The sequence below is a fragment of the Gracilinanus agilis genome, chromosome 3 (assembly GCF_016433145.1).
Source record: "Gracilinanus agilis isolate LMUSP501 chromosome 3, AgileGrace, whole genome shotgun sequence".
Lineage (NCBI taxonomy): Eukaryota > Metazoa > Chordata > Mammalia > Didelphimorphia > Didelphidae > Gracilinanus > Gracilinanus agilis.
The window spans coordinates 44,590,295-44,613,332 of record NC_058132.1 but is presented as its reverse complement, the minus strand read 5'-3'; the positions used below and the strand labels follow the sequence as shown (position 1 = coordinate 44,613,332).

The following is a 23,038-nucleotide window of genomic DNA, read 5'->3' as shown; positions in this document are numbered from 1 at the left end:
GACTCAAACAGGACAGGGGCAGTGTGGGTGGGAGCTGATTTCTGACCGATTGCAGACCCGCCAGCAGTGGCACACCTAACCGTGCACACAAAGCCCTTTCTGGTGAGCCTGATGCACACACGACCTGGACTGAGAAAGGGGCAGCACCTTGGTCTTTATTTAACAATGCACTTGGTCTAGGGAGAGGAGAGCTAGTCTTGGCTCCGACTCCCTTAACACCACCACATCATCTGCAGTGGGCACCCATCCCAAGGCAGGACGAGGCCAGGGAAGGCTCTCGGAGGCAGCCCCCCGGCCTCAAGGAGTAGCGCCGCCATGTAAACTTTTCTGAGAGCCCTGGCCACCCTCACTCAGCCGCTCACCACATACAATCTGCAAGTTGGTTGCTGAAGGCATATCAGAAAATGAAGTTTCCCAAAGTCCCCAGGATATGGTAACAGCAGCCTATAAGCTTTTCACACGGTTTCAAGGTTAAAAAAACAAACAAAAAAACACAAAAGATAAAGCCAACAGGCCCCACTCCATGGAGTGGGCAGCAGGCGACTACATGAAAACACACTTGTCTCATTCTCACCTCTCAGTGAACAGTGTGAGCTAAGACAAGCCCAATCCGTGGGGATTTGTTTTTTAAACATGGTTGAATGATAAGCATTTAAAGACCACCCATCCCAACGGAAACTGGTTCCAGCATGAGCGCGTGCCAGGAAATGCAACTCACAGCTTCCTCTTACACGTGGGCTACCGAGCATCCCCGGAGCCACTCTGGCTGTACCCCCTTAGCTAAAGACAAAATCACTTTCCTCAGGTGCACAACTAGATGGACTCTCCCTTCCTTCCTTTCATCCTTCTTTCCTCTCCTTCCTTCCTTCCTTCCTTCCTTCTTCCTTCTCTCCTTTTCTTTCTTTCCTTCTTTCCTTCCCTTCCTCCCTCTCTCTTTCTTTCCTTCCTTCTTCCTTCTCTCCTTCCTTCCTTCTTCCTTTCTTTCCTCCCTTCCCTCTCACATCTAAAAAGAGTTAAGTTAGATGATACACAGTGAGCATCCCTGAATCCCGAATACAATGCAGTGGGCCTCTGCAGAGCCCAGGCCTCCTTTGGGAGCCTGCCCAAGTACTAGCAGCTAGTGAAGAATGCACAGGGGCAGCAGGGATGCGCCAGGGCAGCCTCCTCCAGGCCCAGATGGGGCCAAGCAACAGGAGATGCGAGGTGGTGAGTGGAGCGAGGCCTCCCGGCTGCCCGGCGGATGCAGTGATGCTCTCGGTCCCGTGGAGACACTCCCTTGGAGACCCCCCGGCCCCGAGTGGGGGCCTTTGGGCTCCGAGCGGGAGGTGGTCAGTCCTCCACGGTGGGCCTGACGCCCGCTCCTTTTCCTCTTCTCTGTCGCTCAGACCACTCTAGACGGCTGCCTGTCTCCCTCGCCCCCCGCAAGAATGTGTTCCCATCGCCATTTCATCCTTCGTTCTGTAAAGTTTCAAGTCATAATAAATTAAATGCAGGAGTTTCTTTCCATGTAAACCAAAGGCAATTGTGGAGCAGGTTCTTGCCCTGTGAGACGCAGCGCAGGCTGTTTGGCTCCCCAGGAAACAGCCGATGGTCCCTTAGCAGCAGCGGACACTGCGGCGAGTGGTCGGAGGGCCCCCGGCAACGCTGAGGCCGGGGCTGGAGCCGCTGCTACTGTCTGTTGTCTTTGGACACATTGTGGGCCAACCAGTTCACTTTGGTTTTCCAGCTTTCCCGAAGGGCTTCGTTAAACTTCACCCGGAAGTGCTTCAGGGCCTCTTCGTCGGTTTTACCCAAGGCCAGGGAATCCTGAGGAGGGAGAGCGGCTCAGGGGCCTGCCCGGCCCTTCCCGCCCCAGGAGGCCGCCGAGGGGGCCGGCTTACCTTGAGATACTGGATGTCTTTGGAGCAGCTGAGTTCGGGCAGGCCGGCTGCCCGCATCAGTGCGAAGAGATGGAGGAAGAGGAGCCCGTGGCGGCGCAGGATGGTGTACGCCCTCTCGCAGTAACTCCGGAACCTGGGGGGCGGCGGGGCGGCTGGGTGAGGCCCTGGGCCCGGGCCCCCGCCGTCCTCCCCGGCCGCTCTGGGCTTCCTCCGGGCCCGGGGTGCCCCCCACCCCCTCACCTCTCAAACTTCTCGTTGTTGTTGGTCTTCCCCTGCTGGATGACGTGCACAAAGTCGTAGGTGAGGATGAACGGCACTCGCTCACGGTTGATTCCAAATTTGGTCTTGAAGTTCCCCAAGAAATGGCCAAAATCGATGTGGAAGAGCTTTGGGAGGGCAGAGGCAGGGGGGGCTCAGAGCGTGCCCGGCCCGCGGCGGGCTGCCCCTCCCCCGATGCCTACCTGCCCGCTCTCGCGGATCATGATGTTGTCGCTGTGCCGGTCGCCGATGCCCAGCACGTAGGTGGCCACGCAGTAGCCCGCGCAGGACAGCGTGAACTCCTCGATGGCTCGCTCCAGAGCCTCCCTGCGGAGCACAGGCCGTCATCCTGGGGCTCCCCGCCCCACCCCGGCCCCCCCCGGCCCCCCGAGCTGCCCCCCCTCGGCCCCTACCCCGGGTTCTTGGACTTGAGCCAGTTGAGCAGCGCGTCCTTATTGAACGCGGCTGTGGCAGCCATGTTGCTTTTGTTGAGCTGGATGTTGGCGATGGTGTCCGAGTGGGACACGACCTCGATGAGGCCCGTCCGGTCGCCCGTCGAGAGGCACCCGTAGGGAGTCATCCTGGGGGGGGCATGCGGACCTCTGAGGCTGTCCCCGGCCCGCGCCTGCGGGCAGCTCCGGGGCTCTCCCAGGCCCCCCCCCCAGGACGCCCGGGGGGCCCCCTCACCGCAGGTCCAGCCCCTCCTGCTTCCACAGCACGTCCATGAGCTGGATCATCTGCAGGGTGAGCATGTCCTGGCGCAGGTCTGGGGAGCCGGGAGAGAACAGAGGGGCTCCCTGAGGCTCCGGCGGCGGCCGGGCCGAGCGGGGCCCGGGCGCCTCCCCGCACTCACCGTCGCCGTTCTTGAAGATGATGCCCACGTGGCTGTCGGCGCCCCCGCCGGCCTCCTCGTTGCTGTACACGATCCACAGCGGCTTCATCTTGGAGTCCATGAAGGTGCACTGCTCCACGCTGCGAGGACGGGAAGGGGTCTGCGGGGCGCCCCGGCCGGGCCAGCGTCCCGGGCGGGGAGGGGGGAGCCCAGGGGAGGCCCCGGGGCGGGGGGCCGGGGAGGGGGCCGGGGGAGCTGGCCGGGGGCTGGGGGGCGAGGCGAGGACCGTCTGCCTTACCAGACTTCAGACAGTAAGGTACTGGGGTTCAGGGGAGATTGCACGTTCGAGAGGGCCTCTAAGTAGGTCTCCTGCCTCATACACACATGCATCAGCTCCTTGGTCTGCGGCTTGGTGGTCTTCTGGGAGCTCACTTTGACAAAGTCATTCAGTGCCTTCATTTTGTTCAGTGCCTCCCCCTGGCCCGGAGAGAGAGGGCCGCGCTGAGCCCGGGCCGCGGGCTCCTCCCCCACTCTGGGCCGGGGCGGCTCTGGGCCCCCCCGCCGCCCCCGCCCCCGGGCCCCTCACCTGCTTCATCAACACCTTCATGTGGTGGTTGCTGCCCCGGCAATAGGCCTCCATGATGAGGCCGAAGCGCAGAGCCACGGAGGGGACGTGCATCTCGGAGCTGGGGGGAGACGGCGGCCTCACTCACGGCTCGGCCTCCGGCCCGGCCGCCCCCCGGCCCGAGGCCGCCGGCCGAGCACACTCACCGCAGGTGCCAGAAGAGGAAGTGGCCGATCTTGCGGTTGGCCAGGGCCCGGTCCAGCAGGAACTTGGTCAACTCGCAGTCCAGGTAGGACTCGTACTTGAGCACCTGCACCAGCTGCAGGAGGTACTGGAAGAGCTCGTCGTCCCTGAGGGAGGGAAGGAGGCTCGCAGGCGGCCCGGCCTCCGCTCCGCCCCCCAGGGAGAAGGTCTCGAGGGGCCCCCCCCGACTCACGTCAGCTTCCTCAAGGACTGGATGGCAAAGGAGCCCACGTGGCGGTCGGGGAAGCTGAAGTCCAGCAGCTCGAGCGCGCTGAGCACGGGCAGCTCCGGCCAGGAGCGCAGCAGGAAGAGCATCTGCGGGAGGAGAGGCTGTGAGCGGGCCCGGGGCCCAGGCCGCCCGCCCCGCTGGCCGCCACCCCGCTGGCCGAAGCCCCGCTGGCCACCGCTCGGCCCACGCCCACCTGGGCCACGTCCTCGTGCCGGTTCCACTTGGTGACGAGCAGGAGCCTGGCCAGGGCCTCGGGGAACTGCTCCTGGATCTCTCGGCGCATCTTCCACACCAGGTCCTTCTCGTGCTCGTACAGCTCCGCCGCCACCTTGCGCTCCAGGATCTCGCGAAGCTGCTGCTGCTGGAGGAGGAGGAGGAGGAGGAAGGGCGGGCTCCCCCGGGGCCCGGGGCCGCGGGGGCGGGGCGGGGGGCTGCCTGGCTCACCTCGTCCTCGGTGACTCGCGCGTGCTCTCCGTTCTTGCCCAGCTCCAAAATCTAGGAGAGAGCCGGCCGCCGTGAGGCGCTGCCCGCTGGGCAGGAGGGCACCCCGGGGCGCGGGGAAGCGTGGGGGGCCCCCACTGACCTTCTCCAGAGGAGGGTAGTACACGGGGTGGGGAGCCACTTCGGGGATGCAGATGACGAGGGCCGCGGCGCTCTCGGTGTTGGGGTTACTCCGCACGGTGCCCATGGGGTTCAGCAGCTCCCCCTTCTCATCTGGGAACGGAACCAGCCCGCCGGAGCCATGAAGCGGGCCGCCCCTGCCCGAGCCCCTCCGGGCCCCCTCCCTCGGGAAGCCCCGGCGGCCCGGCCGTACCCGGGACGGAGGACCACATGTACAGGCAGCACTCGCCGGTCTTCAGCTGGTCCTTGTAGTCAAACAGCATGAGGTTGGCCCAGGCGATGGGGCAGTCCTGGGGAGGGCAGAGGCCCGGGCTGAAGGCGGGGGGCCCTCGCTCACTCGCCCCCCCAGATGCCGCGGCGGCCCCACCGAGCCCAAGATCGGAGACGGGGCCCCCCTCGCAGGAGAGGCTGCTGAGGCCGGGGAGGGAAGGCCACGGTGCTGCCCGATGGCCTCCGCGCCCGTTTCTTCCCCCTGGCGTCTGGCCGAGGAGGGGGCAGGGGCTCCCCGACTTGTCCCCTCCTGCGCTCCCAGCCGCCCCCCCGGGATGGGCCCTAAAGGGGAAAGGGAAGGGGAGGCCCAGAGGCCGGCACCCGCCCCGTGGGCCCACGTACGGCCTTCTTGGACTTCTTCTTGGTGGAGCGGGCCTTCTTGGCCTTCTCGATGACGGCGTAGAGGGCGAAGCAGAGCCGGGCCATGCGGGGCAGGTCGCACACGTTGATGTCGAACTCGAGCCGCTGCTTCCACACGGGCTCCGAGCACACGGTCACCTCGGAGCTGGACACCGTCTTGCACAGCATTTCATTCCCATGGAAGAGGCCGGCCAGCACCACGAGCTGGACGGGAGAGCAAGCACAGGGGAGGGGAGAGGAGCGAGGCTCGGTCACTGGACGCCGCGGGCCGAGCCAGGCAGGAAGCCCGGCCTCAGCCCCAGCCTCAGCCTCCTCGATCCTCGCAGGGCAGCAGGAGGCTCGGGAGGAGGCCCCGGGCCTCATTTTACAGAGAAAGAAACAGAGGCCCAGCGGGTAAATGACTGGCCCAGGGGCTTGTGGCGAGCCAGCGCTGGAGGCAAGAATGAGATGAAGTGAGGTAGATCTTGAGCCCAAGGCCAGCCCCCGAGCCACTAGGTCCTGTTGGACGGTGCAGTGGGATGGCACGATGACCAGGCACAAGGGGGGGACCTGGAGGCCCTGAGGAGCCAGAGACACACCCAAGCCCCGTCCTGGCCCTCAGGGAGGCTGTTCTCTTCTGGAGGCCGCTCTGTGAGGCGGCCCCGTGACGGTCCCCACACGTCGCCCGGGCCAGGCGGCACTACTCGGAGCCTAGCAGAGCCCCGCTCGGCCCCGGCCCTTTAGGCGCCTCCGATTCCCAGAAGCCGCACTTCTAAGAAGCCACAGACAGACGGGTTAGTCAGCCCCCCCCCCGCCCCTTCCTGTTTTCAGCAGGCCCCAAACCACCCCTCCCGCGGGCTGCTGGGTAACGGCGGCTGGCAGGCCGGCCTACCTTCATCCTCTCGTCGGCGTTCACCTTGCTGCCCTGCACCAGCTCCACGCAGAAGGGCTGCTCCAGGGACCAGAGAGACACGGAGGAGGGCTGCACGGAGACCGAGGCCCATGGCAGGCTGCTCCCCTGGGCCAGGGCGCCCGCGGGCCCTCCCCGCCCGCCCGGGGCCTCCACGCACCTTCTTCACGGGGATGGGGGGCGGCTTGGCCCGCAGCTTGGGGGCCTGGGCCGGGGGGTTGCTCTGCTCGTCGCGCATGGCCAGGATGGAGGACGAGTGGACCATGGTGAGGTGGGGGGTCAGGCCCTTGTGCAGGCAGGCGCAGATGTACTGGAAGAGAGGAGGGCCGCTGCCAGGGCGCCCCGGGGCTCGCCCCCCGGCCCCCGCAGGCCCCCCACTCACCTGGAACTGGAACAGGGGGTGGTTCCCGTACAGGTACTCGTACTTGCCGTTCACCTGCAGCGTGTAGTCCTCGGGCCGCTCCAGCCCCGACTGCCGGAACACGGTGGCCCTCTTCTTGAGCGCGCAGGCCATCAGCGCCAGGGGAAAGTCGTTGGGGGACGCCTGGAAGGTGAAGCTCTCCTGGGGGGAACGGAGGGGGCTCAGCCGGGCGGGGCCGGCCCCGGGACCCCGAGGGGGCAGGCAAGGGGGCGCCTACCTCATTGCCCTCGAACTTGACGTTGACAAAGAGAGTCCTGGTGGGCGCCCGCAGCGTGCCGGCCCCCCAGCCGCGGGACGAGGGCTCCAGCTGGAGGGGGAAGTTGTAGTGCATCCAGGCCTCCCAGCCCAGCTGCTGCCGGTGGGCCGCGGCCTCCTCGCAGAACTGGCGCATCTTGGCGCGGAAGTCGTTGACTTCGGGATCCCGCAGAGAGTCGAATTCGTGTAGCCCTGGGGAGGCAGCGGGTTGTGAGGGGCCCCCGACGTCCCCGGCCCCGGCCAGCCCCGCCCCCGGCCCCCCAGGAGCTCACCTTTGCCGATGAGGAGGCTGATCTGCGAGTTGATGAGCTTCTTCACACGGTCCCCCTGGCGGGCCACGAGCCGCAGCACCGGCAGGAAGGGCTGGATGTCGCACAGGCGCCGCTGCTCGTCCTCCAGCTCTTGCTGCTCGGCCGTCTGGTTGATGCAGGTGAAGACGTAGGCCTCGGGGTCGCTGAGCATGTGGAACAGGGGCTCGTACTGGGCATGGTGCCAGAGGACCTGGGGAGAGGCCGGGGCTCACGGGGGGCTCACGGGCCCCCCGCGAGAGGCGCTGCTACACCGAGAGCGTCTCGTCTTGAGCCTTGCCACAGCCCTGGGAAGGAGGCCCGATTGGTACCCCCATTTTACAGAGGAGAAACGGGCAAAGAAAAAGCAAGTGGCTCGCCCAAGCAAGCCCAGGCTTCTAAATGTCTGATGCAGGACTCTAATTCAGGTCTCCCTGACTCCAAGTCCAATGCTAGGGGGCGCCAAGGGCACGGAGCTAGGCCTGGAGTCAGAAAGACCTGAGTTCAAATGCAACCTCAGACCCTTCTAGTGGTGCCACCCTGGGCAAGTCATTTTCACTTCTGTCTGCCTCGGTTTCCTCACCTCCCTTCTAGGGTTGTTGTGAAGATCAAATGAGATGATATTTGTAAAGTGCTTCTTAGTACAGTGCCCGGCACCTAGTAGGTGCTATATAAATGCTCATCATTACTATTACTAACCCATTATTGCACTTCCAGCTCCCTTTTGGCGTGGCCAGTCCGCCTAACTGGGGCGGGGGTGCCGGGCAGGCAGGATGCCCAAAATATGCTCATAGATTTCAGAACTTCCTTGAACCTTGACCATGGGCACCTGTGAAGCCTGGCAGCATGAAAGAAATGTCCAAGGAGGGCACCACAAGGATCCTTACCTGAACGCCCAGTGGCCTTTGGGGACCTTCCCTTAAGGGCCAGGGAGAAATTCTCTGGCTTATCGTGAATGGAATCTAGCTTCTGAGAGCCTCCAATCCAACCCCCATTTTCCACTTGGAGGTCAGAAAACTCTGACTAAAAAAATGTCCTCCAGGAAAAGAAGGAAGTTCAGAAGAAGCAGACATGAGCACGGCAGTTTGGAAAAGTCCTTTTTAAAAAAAGCAAGCAGGAAGGAAAGATTCACAGCTTCACACATAATCCTTTGCCTGTCCTGCTGAATGATTATTTGTGGAGGTGCTACAGCTCAGAATAAAATAATAAAATTTAAATTTAAAAATGAATTTAAAAGAGCAAATCAAGAGCAAAAAAACCCTGAACTCAGTGACCTTCCCTGGCCTGGGGGTCTCAAAGGGTTGTCATTCCCTGGAGGTCTGTGGTTGGGAGCAGAGTGTAGAAGGGATGGGGGTGGAGGGCAGAAAGAACAGTCCTGTGTGGCACACTACTGACCGAGTGAGCTGGACAAGTCACCCCGCCTCCTGGTGCCCCCCGGCCGCCCCTGGCAGCGCTCTCGGGAGCACTCTAAGCCACTGAGAAGGTGCCAGTCTGTACTGTTAGAGAGAGAGAGAGCAGTGATCACATTACAGGACTGAAAAAAGGACGACAGCCATGCTCTGACAGCTGCACGACGGGTTCTTTTACATTCTGTTTTTGGAGGGAGCCGTCCATCTGAGTGTCGTCCAAAGTGGGCCCAACCTTCCCATCCATCCTAATGAAAGCAAGACTGTGGGGAATTGGCAGCCATCTCTTGGCTTGCTGCTGGCCCTGTGCCGCTAAGAACCGTCCACTTGACCTTCCTCCAAGCCAGGCCAGAGCCCAGGCTGGTCAAACACATTGCTGGCCACCCTCGAGTCTCCAGAGGCCATTAGCCTATAGTCCAGGGGTTGGCAACGTATGGCTCTCGAGCCCTATCTGGCTCTTTTGAGGGCCAGATGTGGCTCTTTCTGCAGGAGCCATAAAGTCCATTTTTTTTCAGGCGCTGTTACAGGAGCGGCACTGTGAGCACTGTACGGCTCTCACGAAATTACATTTTAAAAAATGTGGCGTTTATGGCTTTCAAGGCCAAAAAGGTTGCCAACCCCTGCCCTAGTCCTTTCATGGCTGAGATGGCCACCTGAACCTTCCTAGCTCCTCCTGGAGGCTGGGGTGGGGCCTTTGTCGGAAATCCTCCAAGGCTATAAGATGACCCAAGACTTCTGGGTACCAGGGCTCAGAGCGGGGTGGTCAAGGCTGACCAGTGAGCCGAGGGCTGATTCTCAGACCTCAGACTCCTTTGTTCCCAGGGAACTCTGAAAGGGATCTCCATAAGGACTTTTCCCCTTAATACAGACCCCTGGGATCCTGTGTTCACCCCCACACAAATCCCTGTGTTTCTCTCTCCCTCCCTCTGTCTCTCTTCCTCTTCTCTTTCTCTTTCTGTCTCCCCCCCCCCCCCCCACCCAAAGAAGGCCAGGCTGGAAAGAATACAGGAGTTGGAGACAAAAGCCCTGGGCCTGAATGCCTGCCTGGTATTTTACTAGCTCTATGACTTATGGTTGTTCTTCAGTCATTTCAGTCATGTTTGACTCTTTGTGACCCCATTTGGGGTTTTCTTGGCAAAGATTCTGGATTTCCTTCTCCAGCTCATTTGACAGATGAATAAATTGAGTCAAACAGGGTTAAATGACACGGCCAGAGTCACACTGCCATTAAGAGTCTGAGACCAAATTTGAACTCAAGTCTTCCTAACTCCAGGTCTAGCCCCCTAGCTTTAGAATAGGCATATCACTTTATAAACCTCAGTCCCTCTATCCATAAAATGGGAATAATAATCCTTGCACTCCCTACCTCAAAGAGTTGTGAGGAAAAGCATCTGGTGAACCTTTTGGCCATTTCCCTCCCTCCTTTAAAACTGAAAGAAAAGCTCCTCAGAATACCTCCTAACGATCCTCTCTTGCTTCATCCTAAAACATTTCAAGGCTCCTTGTCTCTTTCTTTAAACTGATGTTTAATTTTTCAATCTTTTTTGTCTTGACATCAGCTAGATTTCCTTCTCATGACATTGACTTTTTTAAAAGGAAGAGGAAGGAAAACCAACCAAGCCAATGGCTATATTGAAAGAAGGGCCCTTCCACGTGATGTTCCCCACTCATGGCCCCCCATCTGTAAGCCCTCCCCACCTTTCCAGCTCGCACTGGTTTGCCCATCATTGTCTTCCTGACCCCCCCCCCCACACACACACAGTGGTTCAGGAAGGAGAGCAGAGATGAAGGTGCTGTCATCTGCCCCCATCTGCCCTCCACACCTCCTCAATGAAGGAAGAGATCACAGAGGGGCCACCGAAGAAGTGACCACTAAAGGGAGGCTAGACAGAAAACCAATCCTGCCAACAAAGCCTCCGATCTCTCTCAGTGGGCCTCTGCCTCCCCGAGGCTGGTCTCCATCACCATAGGGAGGCCTCACAGCCAGATATGAAGGGCCTGGCAGTAGGGAGATGGGTACCTGCTTGATGGTGCTGAGGTTGGCATTTCGAGAGACGGGGAAGTTCAAATAAACCCCTGTAGGCAGCAAGAAATCCACCACCACGCTCTGGTTTTCTTCCTTGGACCAGAATTCCATAGGACAGTCGACTCCAGGGGGCATCCTGCTCCACTCCTGCTACGAGCTGCCCTGTAAGGGAAGGCCTGGCTCAGCCAAGGACTCAGGGAGCCTTTCCTGGAGCCCTCCAACCTGCCATCTCCATGTGGGGCTGCTGGGAGGCACCAGAAGCGAGTCCTGGCACCCCAGACCCCCGGCCCCAAGCCAGCCTCCGAGGAGATACCCCCCTCTGTAGGGGCTACAGCCTCAGCTTTCGAGCCCCCAAACAAAGGGTCTTGCCACCCAAGTCCCTGGCCCTGTCAGATGGCTCAGCTGTTGGTAGCCCCAACATCACCCAGAGCTAAGGCCTTTTCATTCAGGGGCATCATTTACTCATTCCGCAGCTGGGGGTTCCCACTGCTCCAGGCGAGGATAACTAGAAGTTTCTTGAATTGCACCCAGTAGAAAGTCTAGATGGGATCCTTGGTCAGGGTAGCAAATATTTGGTTTTAAGTTCTTTAGGGAGGGGGCAGCTGGGTGGCTCAGTGGATTGAGAGCCAGGCCTAGAGACAGGAGGTCCTGGATTCAAGTCTGGCCTCAGCCACTTCCCAGCTGTGTGACCCTGGGCAAGTCACTTCACCCCCATTGCCTACCCTCACCACTCTTCTGCCTTGGAGCCAATATACAGTACTGACTGCAAGACAGAAGGTGAGGGTTTAAAAAAAATTCTTTAGGGAAAAAAGCCCCCCCAGTAAGGAACCACCAGTACCGAGACCCTTATAGGAAGCTGAGGAGGCAAGCCCAGCCTAGAGAAAGAAGCAGCACATGGAGCAGCGGGCAGGAGCCGAGGCCAGGGCTGTGAGCTCACCCCCAGGACGGCCAGGAAGCCAGGCCAACTGCCTTGGGAGGGCCAAAGAGGCCCAGAGCCGGGGCCTGAACCCAGCTGGGCTGGGTACGGAGTCTGCAGGCAGCAGGCTCGCCGGCCACCTCTCTAGGCTCCAGCTGGGAGGGACGCTCCTGGCGCCCTTCGGCCCCCTCCTCCTGGCTGTCCTGAGGACTGTCCCTGCGGGGGCTGGGGGGAGCCCTGGCAACGACGACTCCCTCCCCTTTATGGGCCCGCCAATGGCCAGTGCCACGGTCTCCCTGGGCCCCGCCATCTCCCTGGCACTTTAGAAGGCGCAGACTGTCCCCACTTCACCTCCCAGCAGTAGCAGGCAGGCCCCAGGCAGGGGCTGGGGTAGGGCAGAGGCCCCCAAAGAAGAAAGGCTGTTTCCTCCCCCCACGCCTCCTGGGAACTGCAAAGAAATGTCGATACTTCCTAAGTGAATGGGATGTTTTAGTGCAATACTAATGGGCCGCTTTGTAGAACGAGGGTTTCAGTCCAAGCCTGTGATTTCCTCCGTGTAGGAAGCCTCTGAGCCCACAAAGCCCCGCTTGGAGCCCCCAGACCAGGCAGCCGGCCCCAAGTGTCTACATCGATCTCGGTGGCCGACGGGTGTCAAAGGCTGGCTTGAATGGATGGAATGAAAGCGGTCACGGTCATGCGGGAAAGGGGGAATGGCTTCTCAGTCTCCACCGTTCTGGGGCGGCCAGCCTTATGGACTTGCTGAGGAGGTTCTGGGAGAGCCGTGAGGACCAGGCTCCAAACCATGCTCAACTGGCAAAGCCTTCGGGGACCCCCGGGCACCCCCGGCCCCAAGGGAGACACAGAAAGGGGGCTTTTTGTGGAGGGCAAACTCCTTGGGAAAAGGCAAACTGAATATGTGCACTTCTGAGAAGCTAACAGTTTCCTCCTCCTCCTCCTCCTTCTCCTCTTTTGCTTATTGAAATTTTTGTGGATTTTAGTGATTAAGTTTACAATAAAGAGAAATCTAAAAATAAAATCACCCCTTTACATCTCTAAAATGGAAAAATGGGTAAAAGACAAGACGCCATCAGTGGGGCTGAAAATGGCTAGAAGCCTCCTGAAGGGCTGCATCTAACGCTCCTCCGACGCCTCCCCAGGCTTCCGGGGCTGGACGTTGGGCCTCTTCTGGAGCCTGCTCTTCCCTGAGCCTCTGTGTGTTTCTTCCTCCTCTTTTCTCTCCTCGCTCAGCTGCCCCCACAGCTCGGGCCCCCTCTGGCCTTGCATTGGTCCTCCTACACTGGGCTGCTGAGGCCACGGGCCGTGCCCCTCTCGTCCTCCATCATGCTAATGGCTCTCTCCCTCCTCGATGAGGACAAGAAGCCTCTCCTTGGCTCTGAAGGCTCTTCCTAGTGTGTGACTCCCTTTTCCAGAATCTGTGATCAATCGAAGCAGGCCCCGCTGTCTGCCTGCCTGGGACAGCCGTGGCTCACAGCTAGGAGGCCAGCTGGCTGCACCTCTTTGTTTTACAGCTGAGGAAACTGAGGCCCACAGAGGGTAAACAGGGAGGTCACTAAGCTCTACTGTACAACCTCCATGGTCCAACAGGATGTGGAATAAAGGTACATCTTTAGGATGAAACCATCCAATGCCAATGAGGTTCATCTTAATTTTAAAAGAAAATGAAAAATAGAAACTTTCAATATGAACTTTAAGAAAAGTTTTCTTTCTTTTTCTCTCTTAAATAAATTAAAATGCAAATAGTTTGGACTCAGTGATTTTACTTGGGCTTTTATCCCATATTCTTCTTATTTGTATTTGTTTAGAGCATTGTTTGTAATAAAAAAAAATTACTCAAGAGGAAAGAGAAGGCTGGGAGTAGGCCTGGCCTTCGCTTCTGGCTAGGCAGGGAAAAGGTCCGCCTTGACGGAATGCTGAGGCGTGTCTGTCCCTGGACAGAGCCATTCCGAGGCGAATGCAGCACCCCTGGGCTTGCAGGGGCACGTGGGCAGGGCAGGAGCCGGGCAGCCTTGGGAAGCCCGGGGACCTGAAAGCCAGCGTCTCCCCGAGAAGAGCCCTTTCTGGGGGGGAAGCCGGGCCCCAAGACTGGCTGGGAGAAGAGCAGAGGGAGCTGTCCCCGGGGGAGTCCAGGCTGGAGCAGGTGCACCCTGAGAGCCCCACCAAGGCCGCATGGCGGGTGGGAAGGCCGTAGGTGGGCGAGGCCCGTTTGTCTGCTAAGGCATCGCTGGTCCCGGCGGGGAGCCCCCCAAAAAGTGAAACCTCCTGAGGGCTGTGCCCGGAGGCCCAGGCTGTGAGGAGGCCTACAGAGAAACTGCCCGGGGCCAGGCCTCGGCCACCCAGAGAGCTTCCTGTTTCATGTGTGCATTATGGATGAGGAAACTGAGGCTCAGAGAAGACCTCGTCACCCCTCCCCCAGACTAAACACAACAGCTCCCTTGGTGTCCCCACTTTGTGCCTCTTTTCTCGACACCTTCCTAAAGCACACACGTGGCTGGGTCACTCTCTACCACCAAAAAGAGAAACTCTCTCTTCAATCCTGAGTATTGGCTCCAAGGCAGAAGCACAGTCAGGGCTAGGCAATGGGGGCAAAGTGACTTGCCCAGGGTCACACAGCTGGGAAGTGTCTGAGGCCAGATTTGAACCCAGGACCTCCTGTGTCCAGGTCTGTCTCTCTGTCCACTGAGCCCCTCAGGGATGCTCTCAGCTCTTCTTATAAGCCTGACTTTTGTGTCGGGGTGTAGGAGCCCCCTAGCTGCCTTTCCTGGCCTCTAGGGCCGAGGCTGTAGGAAGCCTGGACGGGCTGCCCCGGCTGTGGGGCTTCTCTGACCACAAACAGCTGCCCGGCCGAGCCAATGTAGAAAGAGGCTTCCTGGGGCCCCAGTCACAAGCCGGGGAATCATGTCCCGGAGGAGAGCATGAGTCACTGGAGGCCGCGGCTCCCTGCTTCACACGGACACCGCTCTGAGCAGAAAGGCCGGGGCCCGGCCACGGGGTCGCCCCGCTAGGAGGGCTCTCGGCCCCTCCAGTGCGCCCCGAGTGTCACCCCTTGGTGCCGGGGGCTGGGCCTGGCCTCAGGCGGGGACCCTTCGGGGGAAGGCAGGCACGATGTGTCGTGGGCCTCCAGCTGGAGGCTCCAAGGAGACGAGAGAAGCGTGGCCGCCGCTCCTCCCTTCTGAGCGTTTCCCTGCGGGCACGGACTTCCTGCTGCCGCTGCTCCCCGACATCCTCTGGGGCCGCTCTGCAGTCTCCCCCGTCCTCCTCTCCGGGATCCTCGCGGGGAAGTGAAAGCGCCAAGGCCTCTGGGCTGGCCGGGTGGCAGCCTCTTGGGGCAGCCCTGGGAGTCCCTTACCCCAGCTGGCCTCCGTTTCCTCCTCTGCCAAACGAGCTGGAGAGAAAAACGGCCGCCCACTCTGGGATCTTAGCCAAGAAAACCCCAAACGGGGTCCTGGAGAGCCGGGCACACCTGCAGGGATCCAGAACTGGCAGCAGCGTCCAGGCCGCCGAGTCTCCGAGGCGGGGAAGGGAAAGGTCCCACGGCGAGGCCGGGGTCACAGATAAGTGACGTAAGAGGTGGGATTCGAACCTGGACCTCCTGCCAGCACCAGCCTTCTTTGGAGGCCACAACGTGCATCCCCAAGTGGGGAAACAAGCAGAGCGTTTCTGCCAAGCTTTAAAGTCTGTCCAGGCCCTGCTGACCATGAGCTTGGGAGGTGGGTGCTAGTGTCATCCCCGTTGACAGAGGAGGAAACGGAGGGCCCAGGCTTGGCCGGGGACAAGGTGCGCCGTGCCGACCCCAGGCCCGGGCTCTGCGGACCGCGGCGCCCCTCCAAGAGGTGACCGCACATCCGGGGCGCTAAGAAATCCTTTCACGGGTGCGAGAAAGGTGCCCTCGTGAGGCCTCCAGCGCCCGGCTGAGCCACGCACAGACAGGGCAAGGCCCAACCTCGGGCCCACGTCTGCGTGCCGGCCTTTTGCCAGCCAACGTCCTGCCTGGAAGACGTCTGAGCGCGCTTGTCCCCGCTGGGGGGGACGGAAAATGGGCGCCACGGGCCGTTTCCCTCCCGCGTCAGAGCGTGTTCTAGGCGAACCCCAGCGGCGGGGCCTGGAAGGTCCGTGTAAACGAGGCTCCCAGAAGTCATTCTTGGTGGCGAGTTGCCGGGTAAAGCCCGAGAGCTCCGGACCACCAGCCAGGCCCAAAGAGCTCTGCTGCAAACAGGGGCCGAAGCCCCGAAGGCCCTTCCCCTCCGCCGGAGAAGCTCTGCAGGCCGCGGCGGCCCTCGCCGGGCCCACGGCAATGGCAGGCAGACGCGGGTTTTCATTCTCCGAGAGGACACGAGTGGCCGAGATTTGATCAGAGCCCCTGCTCGCGGGTGCTGGACATCCGACCCAGCGGCCCAGCAGGCCCGCCCAGCCGCCCTCCACCACCAAGTCCTGCTGGGTTTTCCAAACGACGGTCAGCATCTCCTTCTGAGGGGGGAGAATTCGTGAGGTTTCCCACAAAATGGATTTTAAGTGCCAAGCGGCATTGGTATTTCAGAGCTCACTGCCCCGGACCGCCCCGGACCGCCCCGGACCGCCCCGGACCGCCCCGGACCGCCCCGGACCGCCCTGGACCGCCCTAGACCGCCCCGGACCGCCCCGGACCGTGGCTCGGTTTACCCAAGAGGCCATAGTAGCTTTTCAGATCAAAAACCCAAATTGGACACAATCACACACGGAGATGAGGCAAGACTCTCCCTGGAGCCTGGTCAGCGGCTAACTTGTTTGCGAGGGATGACTTGCTGGGAAGAAAAGGAAGAGGGGAGACGAGAGGTCATCCCCGAAGGCAGGGGTGCCAAGGGGTGCCAAGGACCACAGAGGCAGCCCCAGGGCTGGCTCCCGGCCTCTAGAAGCTCTAAGGAATGAGAGCCGCCATCCTGAGTGAAATGCCACCGAGCTCAGGGCAAGAGCAAGGCGGCTGTCAGGGACAGCTGAGGCAATGCCGAACTTGCAAGGGGAGAGTCGGGGCTGGAGGGAGACGTGGACAACGGCCCGTTTTAAAAACTTAAACACGAGAGCAAGAATAAGACTTAAAAAAATGGAGAGAACCAAAGAATGAGGGCATTGAGGGCTCAGGAAGGAGGACTTTTCAAACCCTTCTGTGGGTTCTCCGCAAAGATGAGTCAACCACCTTCTAACGGACACACATCACCCGGGAAGAAATGCAGCTGAACGTCCCCTTCACTGCCCAATCCCTCCCCCTGCCCAAACCCAGGATGAATCCGTGTGGGAGGAGGAGGAGGGCTGGCCGCCTCTCCTCCAGTGCCACCCCCTTACCACAGAGCAAGCCCTAGAAGGCCTTCTGCTTTGGGCTCCACAGAATCCAAAGGGGCCCGGCTGGGACCTGGCTGAAGGAAGACCCCCCCCAACCCCCAGCTGCTGCGAGACCTGCCAACCACAGGCCTACTGGAAACAAAGGAGAAGCCATCCTTCCGTGGAGAGGGCTTCCTTTTTGTCATTCAGAAACAGTAGTCCAAGAGTATGGACACACAGCAGCAGGCCGCCCTCAGCCTTAGCTCCCCCTAACTTCCCTCCCTCCCTCCCTCCCCCCCTCCATCCCTCCCTCTTTCTCTCTCTCACTATCCACATATATAACGTGTACACACACACACACACACACACACACACACACACACACACACAACACACACGAGACAGTCCAAAACTCTTCCTGCCATCTTCATTTCCAATAACTTAACTGATTTGGTAACCCCAGATACATAAACACACTCCCTCACTCGCTCTCTCTCCACCTCATTTACCAATAACTAACGTTTATCCAGCACACTTCAAGGTTCTGTTGTTGGTCCGTCATTTTTCAGTCATGTCCTACCCTTTGTGACCCCATTTGGAGTTTTCTTGGTAGAGATCCTGGAGTGGTTTGCCATTTCCTTCCCCAGATCACTTTACAGCTGAGGAAACTGAGGCAAGCCAAGTTAGGTGACCTGCTCAGGGTCACACAGCTAGAAAGTGTCTGAGGCTAGACTGGAATTCAGTGAGATGAGTCTTCTTATCCCAAGGCGTAGGGCTTTATCCATGGCACAATTTAGTTGCTTCACTTGAACACTGGCAAAGCACTTTGTGTACATATTATCTCATTTGACCCTCACAAGAACCCTGGGAAATACTTCCATTTTATAGATGAGGAAATAGAGGCAGACAACAGAGGGAGAAGGACTTGTCCAGGGTCACACATCTGGGGCCAGAGTCAAACTCATTTTTTCTCAACAGAAGACACATAAAGCCAAATAAAACATTCATTTTTCGGAAGGGTACTTTGACATTTCCTCTCTCACAAAAGCATCCTGCCCAAGATCCTCATGACCACCATCTGACGGCAAGGACAAGTCCTTTCAGCTCTAGGCCTCAGTTTCCTTCTCTGTAACAGGAGACCAATAACACGGGCAGTAACTCCCTCACAGGGCTCCTGTTTTTCTTCCCTTGTACCTTAAAGGGCTGGACTAGCATCAACGGTCACTGCTGTTACAATGATGATGACAGTGATAACTGCAGATATAGTATTCTCGATGCCAGATTGAGGCCTTATTCCTAAAAATTCATCTGAAGACTCAGGACAGGAGATTCTCCCCCAAACCAGAGGTTTTTTTGTTTTTGCTTTTGTTTTTTAACTTTTAGCATTCTATAGCCCCCTGTCTAGAAGAGCCAAGAGTTCTGGTAAGGACCCCAAAGAAGTGAACATTGCAGAATAAAGTCTCCCACTAGCCCAAAAGACAAGGGGAAGGCCAGCCTTAGAGCCCTGTGGGGTGTGTTTATAGTATGAATAAGGACTTCTTATGAGTGCTGATAGCTGACCCCCTTAGACCACTACAGAGTAAATGGAAATGTTGTGCTGAAAATTCAACCTACCCATTCCCCAACATAAAGTTTGCCTTAGTTTCCTCATCTGAAAAATGATAACCTCACACACAAGTTTCATAAGAACATCCTGTTCCTTCTCATAACCATCTATTCTTTCTTCTATCTCTTTTCACTCTCTTCCATCCAGCCCCTTTTTTCTAAGGTCCATATTGGATGGACTCCGTGCGACTGCTCCACGTGGTTCATACTATAGCCCATGCTTCTGCTGCAGCCTCTTGGTTCCTTCCCTCTAAAGTCTTTCTCCCTTCTCTAGGAGCAGGATCTACCCCCCGCCCCCAGACACACAAGAGACTGATGGAGTCACCACGACCCACCAGGCTCAAGGCATGGCTTCATTCCCATGATCAGCCCCCAGAAATCTCTTCAGATCTGTTTGGTGAATTAGACGCTGCTACCACCAGTTTCTTTCCCATTTATTCTGTTCCATCTCCTGGCACCAATATGGGTCAGTCTTCCCCTGTGGGCATTCATGACCTCTTCCTTCTGCTGGGATCCTGACAGACTCCACTCAAATCCTGCGCCCCTTTCTTCCCTCCGCCCCTCTCCCTACCTCCAACCTACCTCTCTGGCTTGTTAGGCCAAAGACTGGCAGCAGGGCCCCCTGTGCTTGACAGATGAAGGACACTTTAGGAGCGGGGAGCTTGGGCTCCTCCTCTCCTCACTTGGATCTCCCTAGTGTAACCAAACCAGAAAGACAACAAGAGGGTCTCCTGAGCCTTTGTCCTCCATCCCGGAGCACTCTTTCCTCCTCTCCTCTCCTCTCCTCTCCCAGTCATTGGGTTCTGCCTAATAGGGCTTTGCCAACCATCTGTACCTCTCCCCACCCCATCTCCCTTTGTGCGACGACGGAAGCAAAATCCAGGAGCCTTCCCGATGCCAGGCCTAGAGATGGAATGATGACTCAGAACATTCGGATGGGGGGGCTTTGTGGTGGTTGTTTTAAAGCAAAGCAACCAAACCCAGCCATGTCCATCTAGGCTCTCTCCCTCGGCTGGACCTCCCTGTCGAGACTCAGCCACCAGAACAAGCATGTTTTTGAATTTGGAAAGGCTATTCCCCAAGCAGGACTTAAACAGATCTTTCCTCAAGGCCTGGGCATCCATCACAAAGGAAAATTAATAACCACTCAGCTGGAGAAAAAAAAAAAAACCCTTTCTTTGAGGTGGGAGCCCTGTCTCCGGGCTTCCTCCCATCTACCAGGAAACAACCTATGGGGACTCTAATAGAACTTACTTGCAAAATAATGTCTAGGGGAGAACCATTAGGAGCCTGAGCTTTCTCTATGGCCCAGTGAACCCAGGACAGCTTGGCAAGGCAGACAGATACCAAGACTAAGCATGAGGGTCAACTGATCACCATCAGGAGCCCAAATGGCGTGGGGGATATTGGCTCCCCAAAGGGTGGCCCATCCTAGACTATTCTTTCAAGGTCATTGATTGGATTTTTTAGGGTTCTTGAGGGGCAACAGGGAACTAGGAAAGGAAAAGGAGGGCACCCTGTACAATGTTCAATAACAAAACATTGCAGAAAGGGAAAGTGGAACAATGAGAAGAACTAGGCAAGCACAGTCGTCCTTCCTCTACCCCAGGCTCCAAAGTGGGGGTGGGGGTGAGGGTGGGAGGGAGGAAAGAGCTCTTAATACAGAAATCTGTGTGCTAAGAAATCAGCTTCAATTTTCCCCAGAGAGTGAAGTCCTAGTGCCCACCCATTCTCCAACAGCTCTGGTCCCGTGGCACTGGCTACCCGAGTACTAGTAAAACAGGGCTGGACAGTATGATGTCCATATAGGATGTAGTCACAGCAGTGGCATCCCGGGTGACTGGAAAATCACCCCAAGATTGGGAGTTGGGGGGGAGGAAGAAGGGGAGGTGGCCTGCTTTGTGGCTCCGATACACAGCACTGCCACAAGTGAAATGGAAGACACTCCAAACATCAGCAATATCAGCCTGCCATTAGAAAGCAACCCAGGGAGGATGTGGGTCAACAGGCACGAATTCACTAGAGAAGAGCCCACCAAGAGGAGAGTAAAAATGAGTCACAGGAGCAGGCAGGCCTCTTCCAAACAAAGGAAGAGCAAGCAAGAGGACAAACCCCAAAGGTAACAGCGAGACACAAGCCAGAAGGAAAGAGAAGAATTTGTTCTGTGCCATTTGGATCAGGAGCCAAGCAGAGACAACACACTGCCCACCCTGGGCAGCCATGGTGCTCAGAAGCATCTCTGAGCAGCAATGGGGAAACTCCATCCTAAGTGGGCACCCACAGCTTGCCAGAAATGCACGATCCCCAGCTCCAACGCTCTCCCTCCCAGACATCTGGTTTCAAGGGCAACATTTTGTTTGGACAGGGCACACAACGCTCTTTTCTTGTGCCCTTCAGAAGGGGCAGAGAGAGGGAGGCACACACGACCAAGGCAGAGCAAGTCAACAGCCTCTCCTGAACCGGGGCCTGTCCTCACGGCCCTCTCCCAAGCGCCCATTCAGAGCCTTTTCCCCAAATAAAGGCAAACATTCTGGAGGAATTAGCCCCACCTGGCCGCCCTCGGCGGTGGCCACTCTCTCCAGCGCAATCCCGGTCATTCGAAAACGGCTCCCAGGAACCCTGCGCTGGCCTTCTTCCAGGAGCCCCCTCAGCCCCAACCTGGGGGGGGGGCACCTCTTCCCATCTCTAAGAGGCCTACCTCTCCCCACCTCCCGCGGCTTCCTAACATCCTGGAACTTCCTCGGCTTCAATCAATAAATAGCCCTATTGCCACTTTCTCCAGGCATATTCCCCACCCCCACAAGCCGGCAGGACAAAGCCCCCGCCCCATCCCGCGGGTGGCAATTCTGTTTAAGCACCGAGACATCTCCCTCCGCCAAGCCCAGCTAGAGGGACGGGGGAGACCTCGATTGCGCTGGAAGGTTCTCCATGAGAGGCCTGAGGCTGACCGGAGTCTGGAGACCACAGATGGGCTTGCCCATTTCCCAAGGTCCCGGTGGCCAACACAGACACAGACCGGAGGAGGCGACAGAGCATCGGACAAAGACTGCGGAAAGGGGCCTGGGGAGGGTCCGGGAGCCCAAGGAAATAGAGTCGGAGACTCGGAGACCGGAACCCAGGGCGGGCAACGAAACCGGCAAAGGAGCTGAGGACCCCCATAACAGAGAGAGGACAGAGCCAGGGAAGGGACCGAAAGGGGAGCAAGGCCAGGGTACGGACCCCCTGGCGCAAGGCTGGGGCGGGAGATGGACCTCCAGTTACAGCGGCAGGGAGGGGCTCAGGAACCCCAAGGAGCTGGTACCGGCAGGGGAAATGGGCCCCCTAGACAAGAAGTCAGTGAAGGATTTGTGGGTATCCAAGACTGAGATAGACGGGGACCCCAGGTAACAGGAGCAGGGAGCAGCGCGGAGTCCCCCAGAAGCAGGGCGAGGGAGATGCCCCATGTAATGGGGCCGAGTCAGGTGCAAGGAACCCCAGGAGCACGGATGGAGAGCTGGGGACAACAGGGAGGGGCTCGGCCACTCTCAGGAGCAGGAAAAACCAAGAGAGAGGGAAGGGGCTCACGGCCTTGGGAGAGTAGAGGAGAGTCCCCCCAATAGGGCCTCTGACAATGAAGTCGGGGCAGGGGACCCCGCAATGGGGCCCAAGGCAGGGCTCCTCTAACAGAGCCGGGAGGGGATCCCCTAATGGGGACCAAGAGGGGCCTCCTCTAACGGAGCCAGGGAGGGGGTCCCCATAATGAAGCCTCTGATAATGAAGCCGAGGAGAGGACCCCAGAATGGAGACTAATGAGTCAGGGAGGGGAGGATCCCGTAATGGGGGCCAAGAGGAGCCTCCTCCAAGGAGCTGGGGAGGGCCCCCATAATGGAAACTGCTAATGAAGCAGGGAAGGGTCCCCTAACGGGGTCCAAGAGGAGCCTCCACCCCTGGAGCCGGGCCGGTGGGATGGGCGGCGGCACTGACCTGCGGCGGCCGGAGGGGCTGGCCGGGGGCCCCAGGCCGTGCCCGCCCTCCTCCTCCTTCGTCGTCGTCCTCCTCCTCGTCTTCGTCTTCGTCCTCGTCCTCCTCCTCCTGACGGCGGCTCCGGCTCTGGCTCGGGCCTCCCGGCATGAACCCGGCCGAGGGGCGGGCGGGCCGCGGGGCCGCGGGGTCGAGGGGCGGGCGGGAGCGCGCGCGGATGGCAGGACGGTTGGGGCTTACGGGACCGCGGAGGGGCGGGCAGGAGCGCGCGCGCGCGCACGAGCTCGGCGGCCCCGCCCCGCCAAGCCGGGCCCGGTCGAGGGGAGGGGCCCCGGGAGCCTGCGAGCTCGCGGCGGCGGCCGTGGCGGCGGCCCCGCAGGCACCGTCTAAAAATTCTCAGGCTGGTACTCGGGCGGAGCTGGGGAAAGGGCAAGGCCGGGGAAGGGGAGGTGAGGCAAGAGCCCGGGCTGCATGGGCCAGACAGGATGCAGGGAGATGAGGAGCCCACAAAGGGCAGGCACTGTTTGGGCCTCCTCCTGCAACTCCGGCGCAGGTTTCGTAAATGCTGATTTACTATTGAATGACTCGCATCTAGGACCTTGGGGTGGGAGGCGGAGGCAGCTTCCACCCTCTTGCCAAGGGAGCTCCTTGGAGGCAGAGACTGCGTGGAGAATTGGCCGGGGAAGAGTTCAAATCCTAACTCGG

At 59.1% G+C, this 23,038-nt stretch overlaps 1 protein-coding gene across 1 annotated transcript; it reads right to left on the bottom strand.

The window, feature by feature from the left end:
- Positions 1-929: 929 nt before the first annotated feature.
- PIK3CD (phosphatidylinositol-4,5-bisphosphate 3-kinase catalytic subunit delta) lies at positions 930-22,505 on the bottom strand. The gene is made up of 23 exons (XM_044667718.1): positions 22,337-22,505; positions 10,537-10,704; positions 7,096-7,324; positions 6,786-7,015; positions 6,530-6,709; positions 6,308-6,457; positions 6,130-6,219; positions 5,241-5,462; positions 4,822-4,918; positions 4,591-4,721; positions 4,452-4,502; positions 4,201-4,368; positions 3,972-4,093; positions 3,742-3,885; positions 3,557-3,656; positions 3,269-3,447; positions 2,992-3,110; positions 2,826-2,904; positions 2,552-2,719; positions 2,342-2,465; positions 2,121-2,266; positions 1,881-2,013; positions 930-1,806 (listed from the first exon to the last, which is right to left on the bottom strand). Exons 2-23 carry the CDS (start codon positions 10,675-10,677, stop codon positions 1,669-1,671), a joined length of 3,141 nt encoding a protein of 1,046 aa, XP_044523653.1. The 5' UTR covers positions 10,678-10,704; positions 22,337-22,505; the 3' UTR covers positions 930-1,668.
- Between the last annotated feature and the right edge of the window lie 533 nt (positions 22,506-23,038).

Excerpts from the sequence above, each read along its gene's own strand:
- PIK3CD (XM_044667718.1), bottom strand. The coding sequence starts at position 10,677 with ATGCCCCCTGGAGTCGACTGTCCTATGGAATTCTGGTCCAAGGAAGAA. Across the intron at positions 7,325-10,536 it reads ACCTCAGCACCATCAAGCAG|GTCCTCTGGCACCATGCCCA; the intron begins GTACCCATCTCC and ends GCCTCTCCCCAG. Across the intron at positions 3,448-3,556 it reads TGAAGGTGTTGATGAAGCAG|GGGGAGGCACTGAACAAAAT; the intron begins GTGAGGGGCCCG and ends TCTCCGGGCCAG.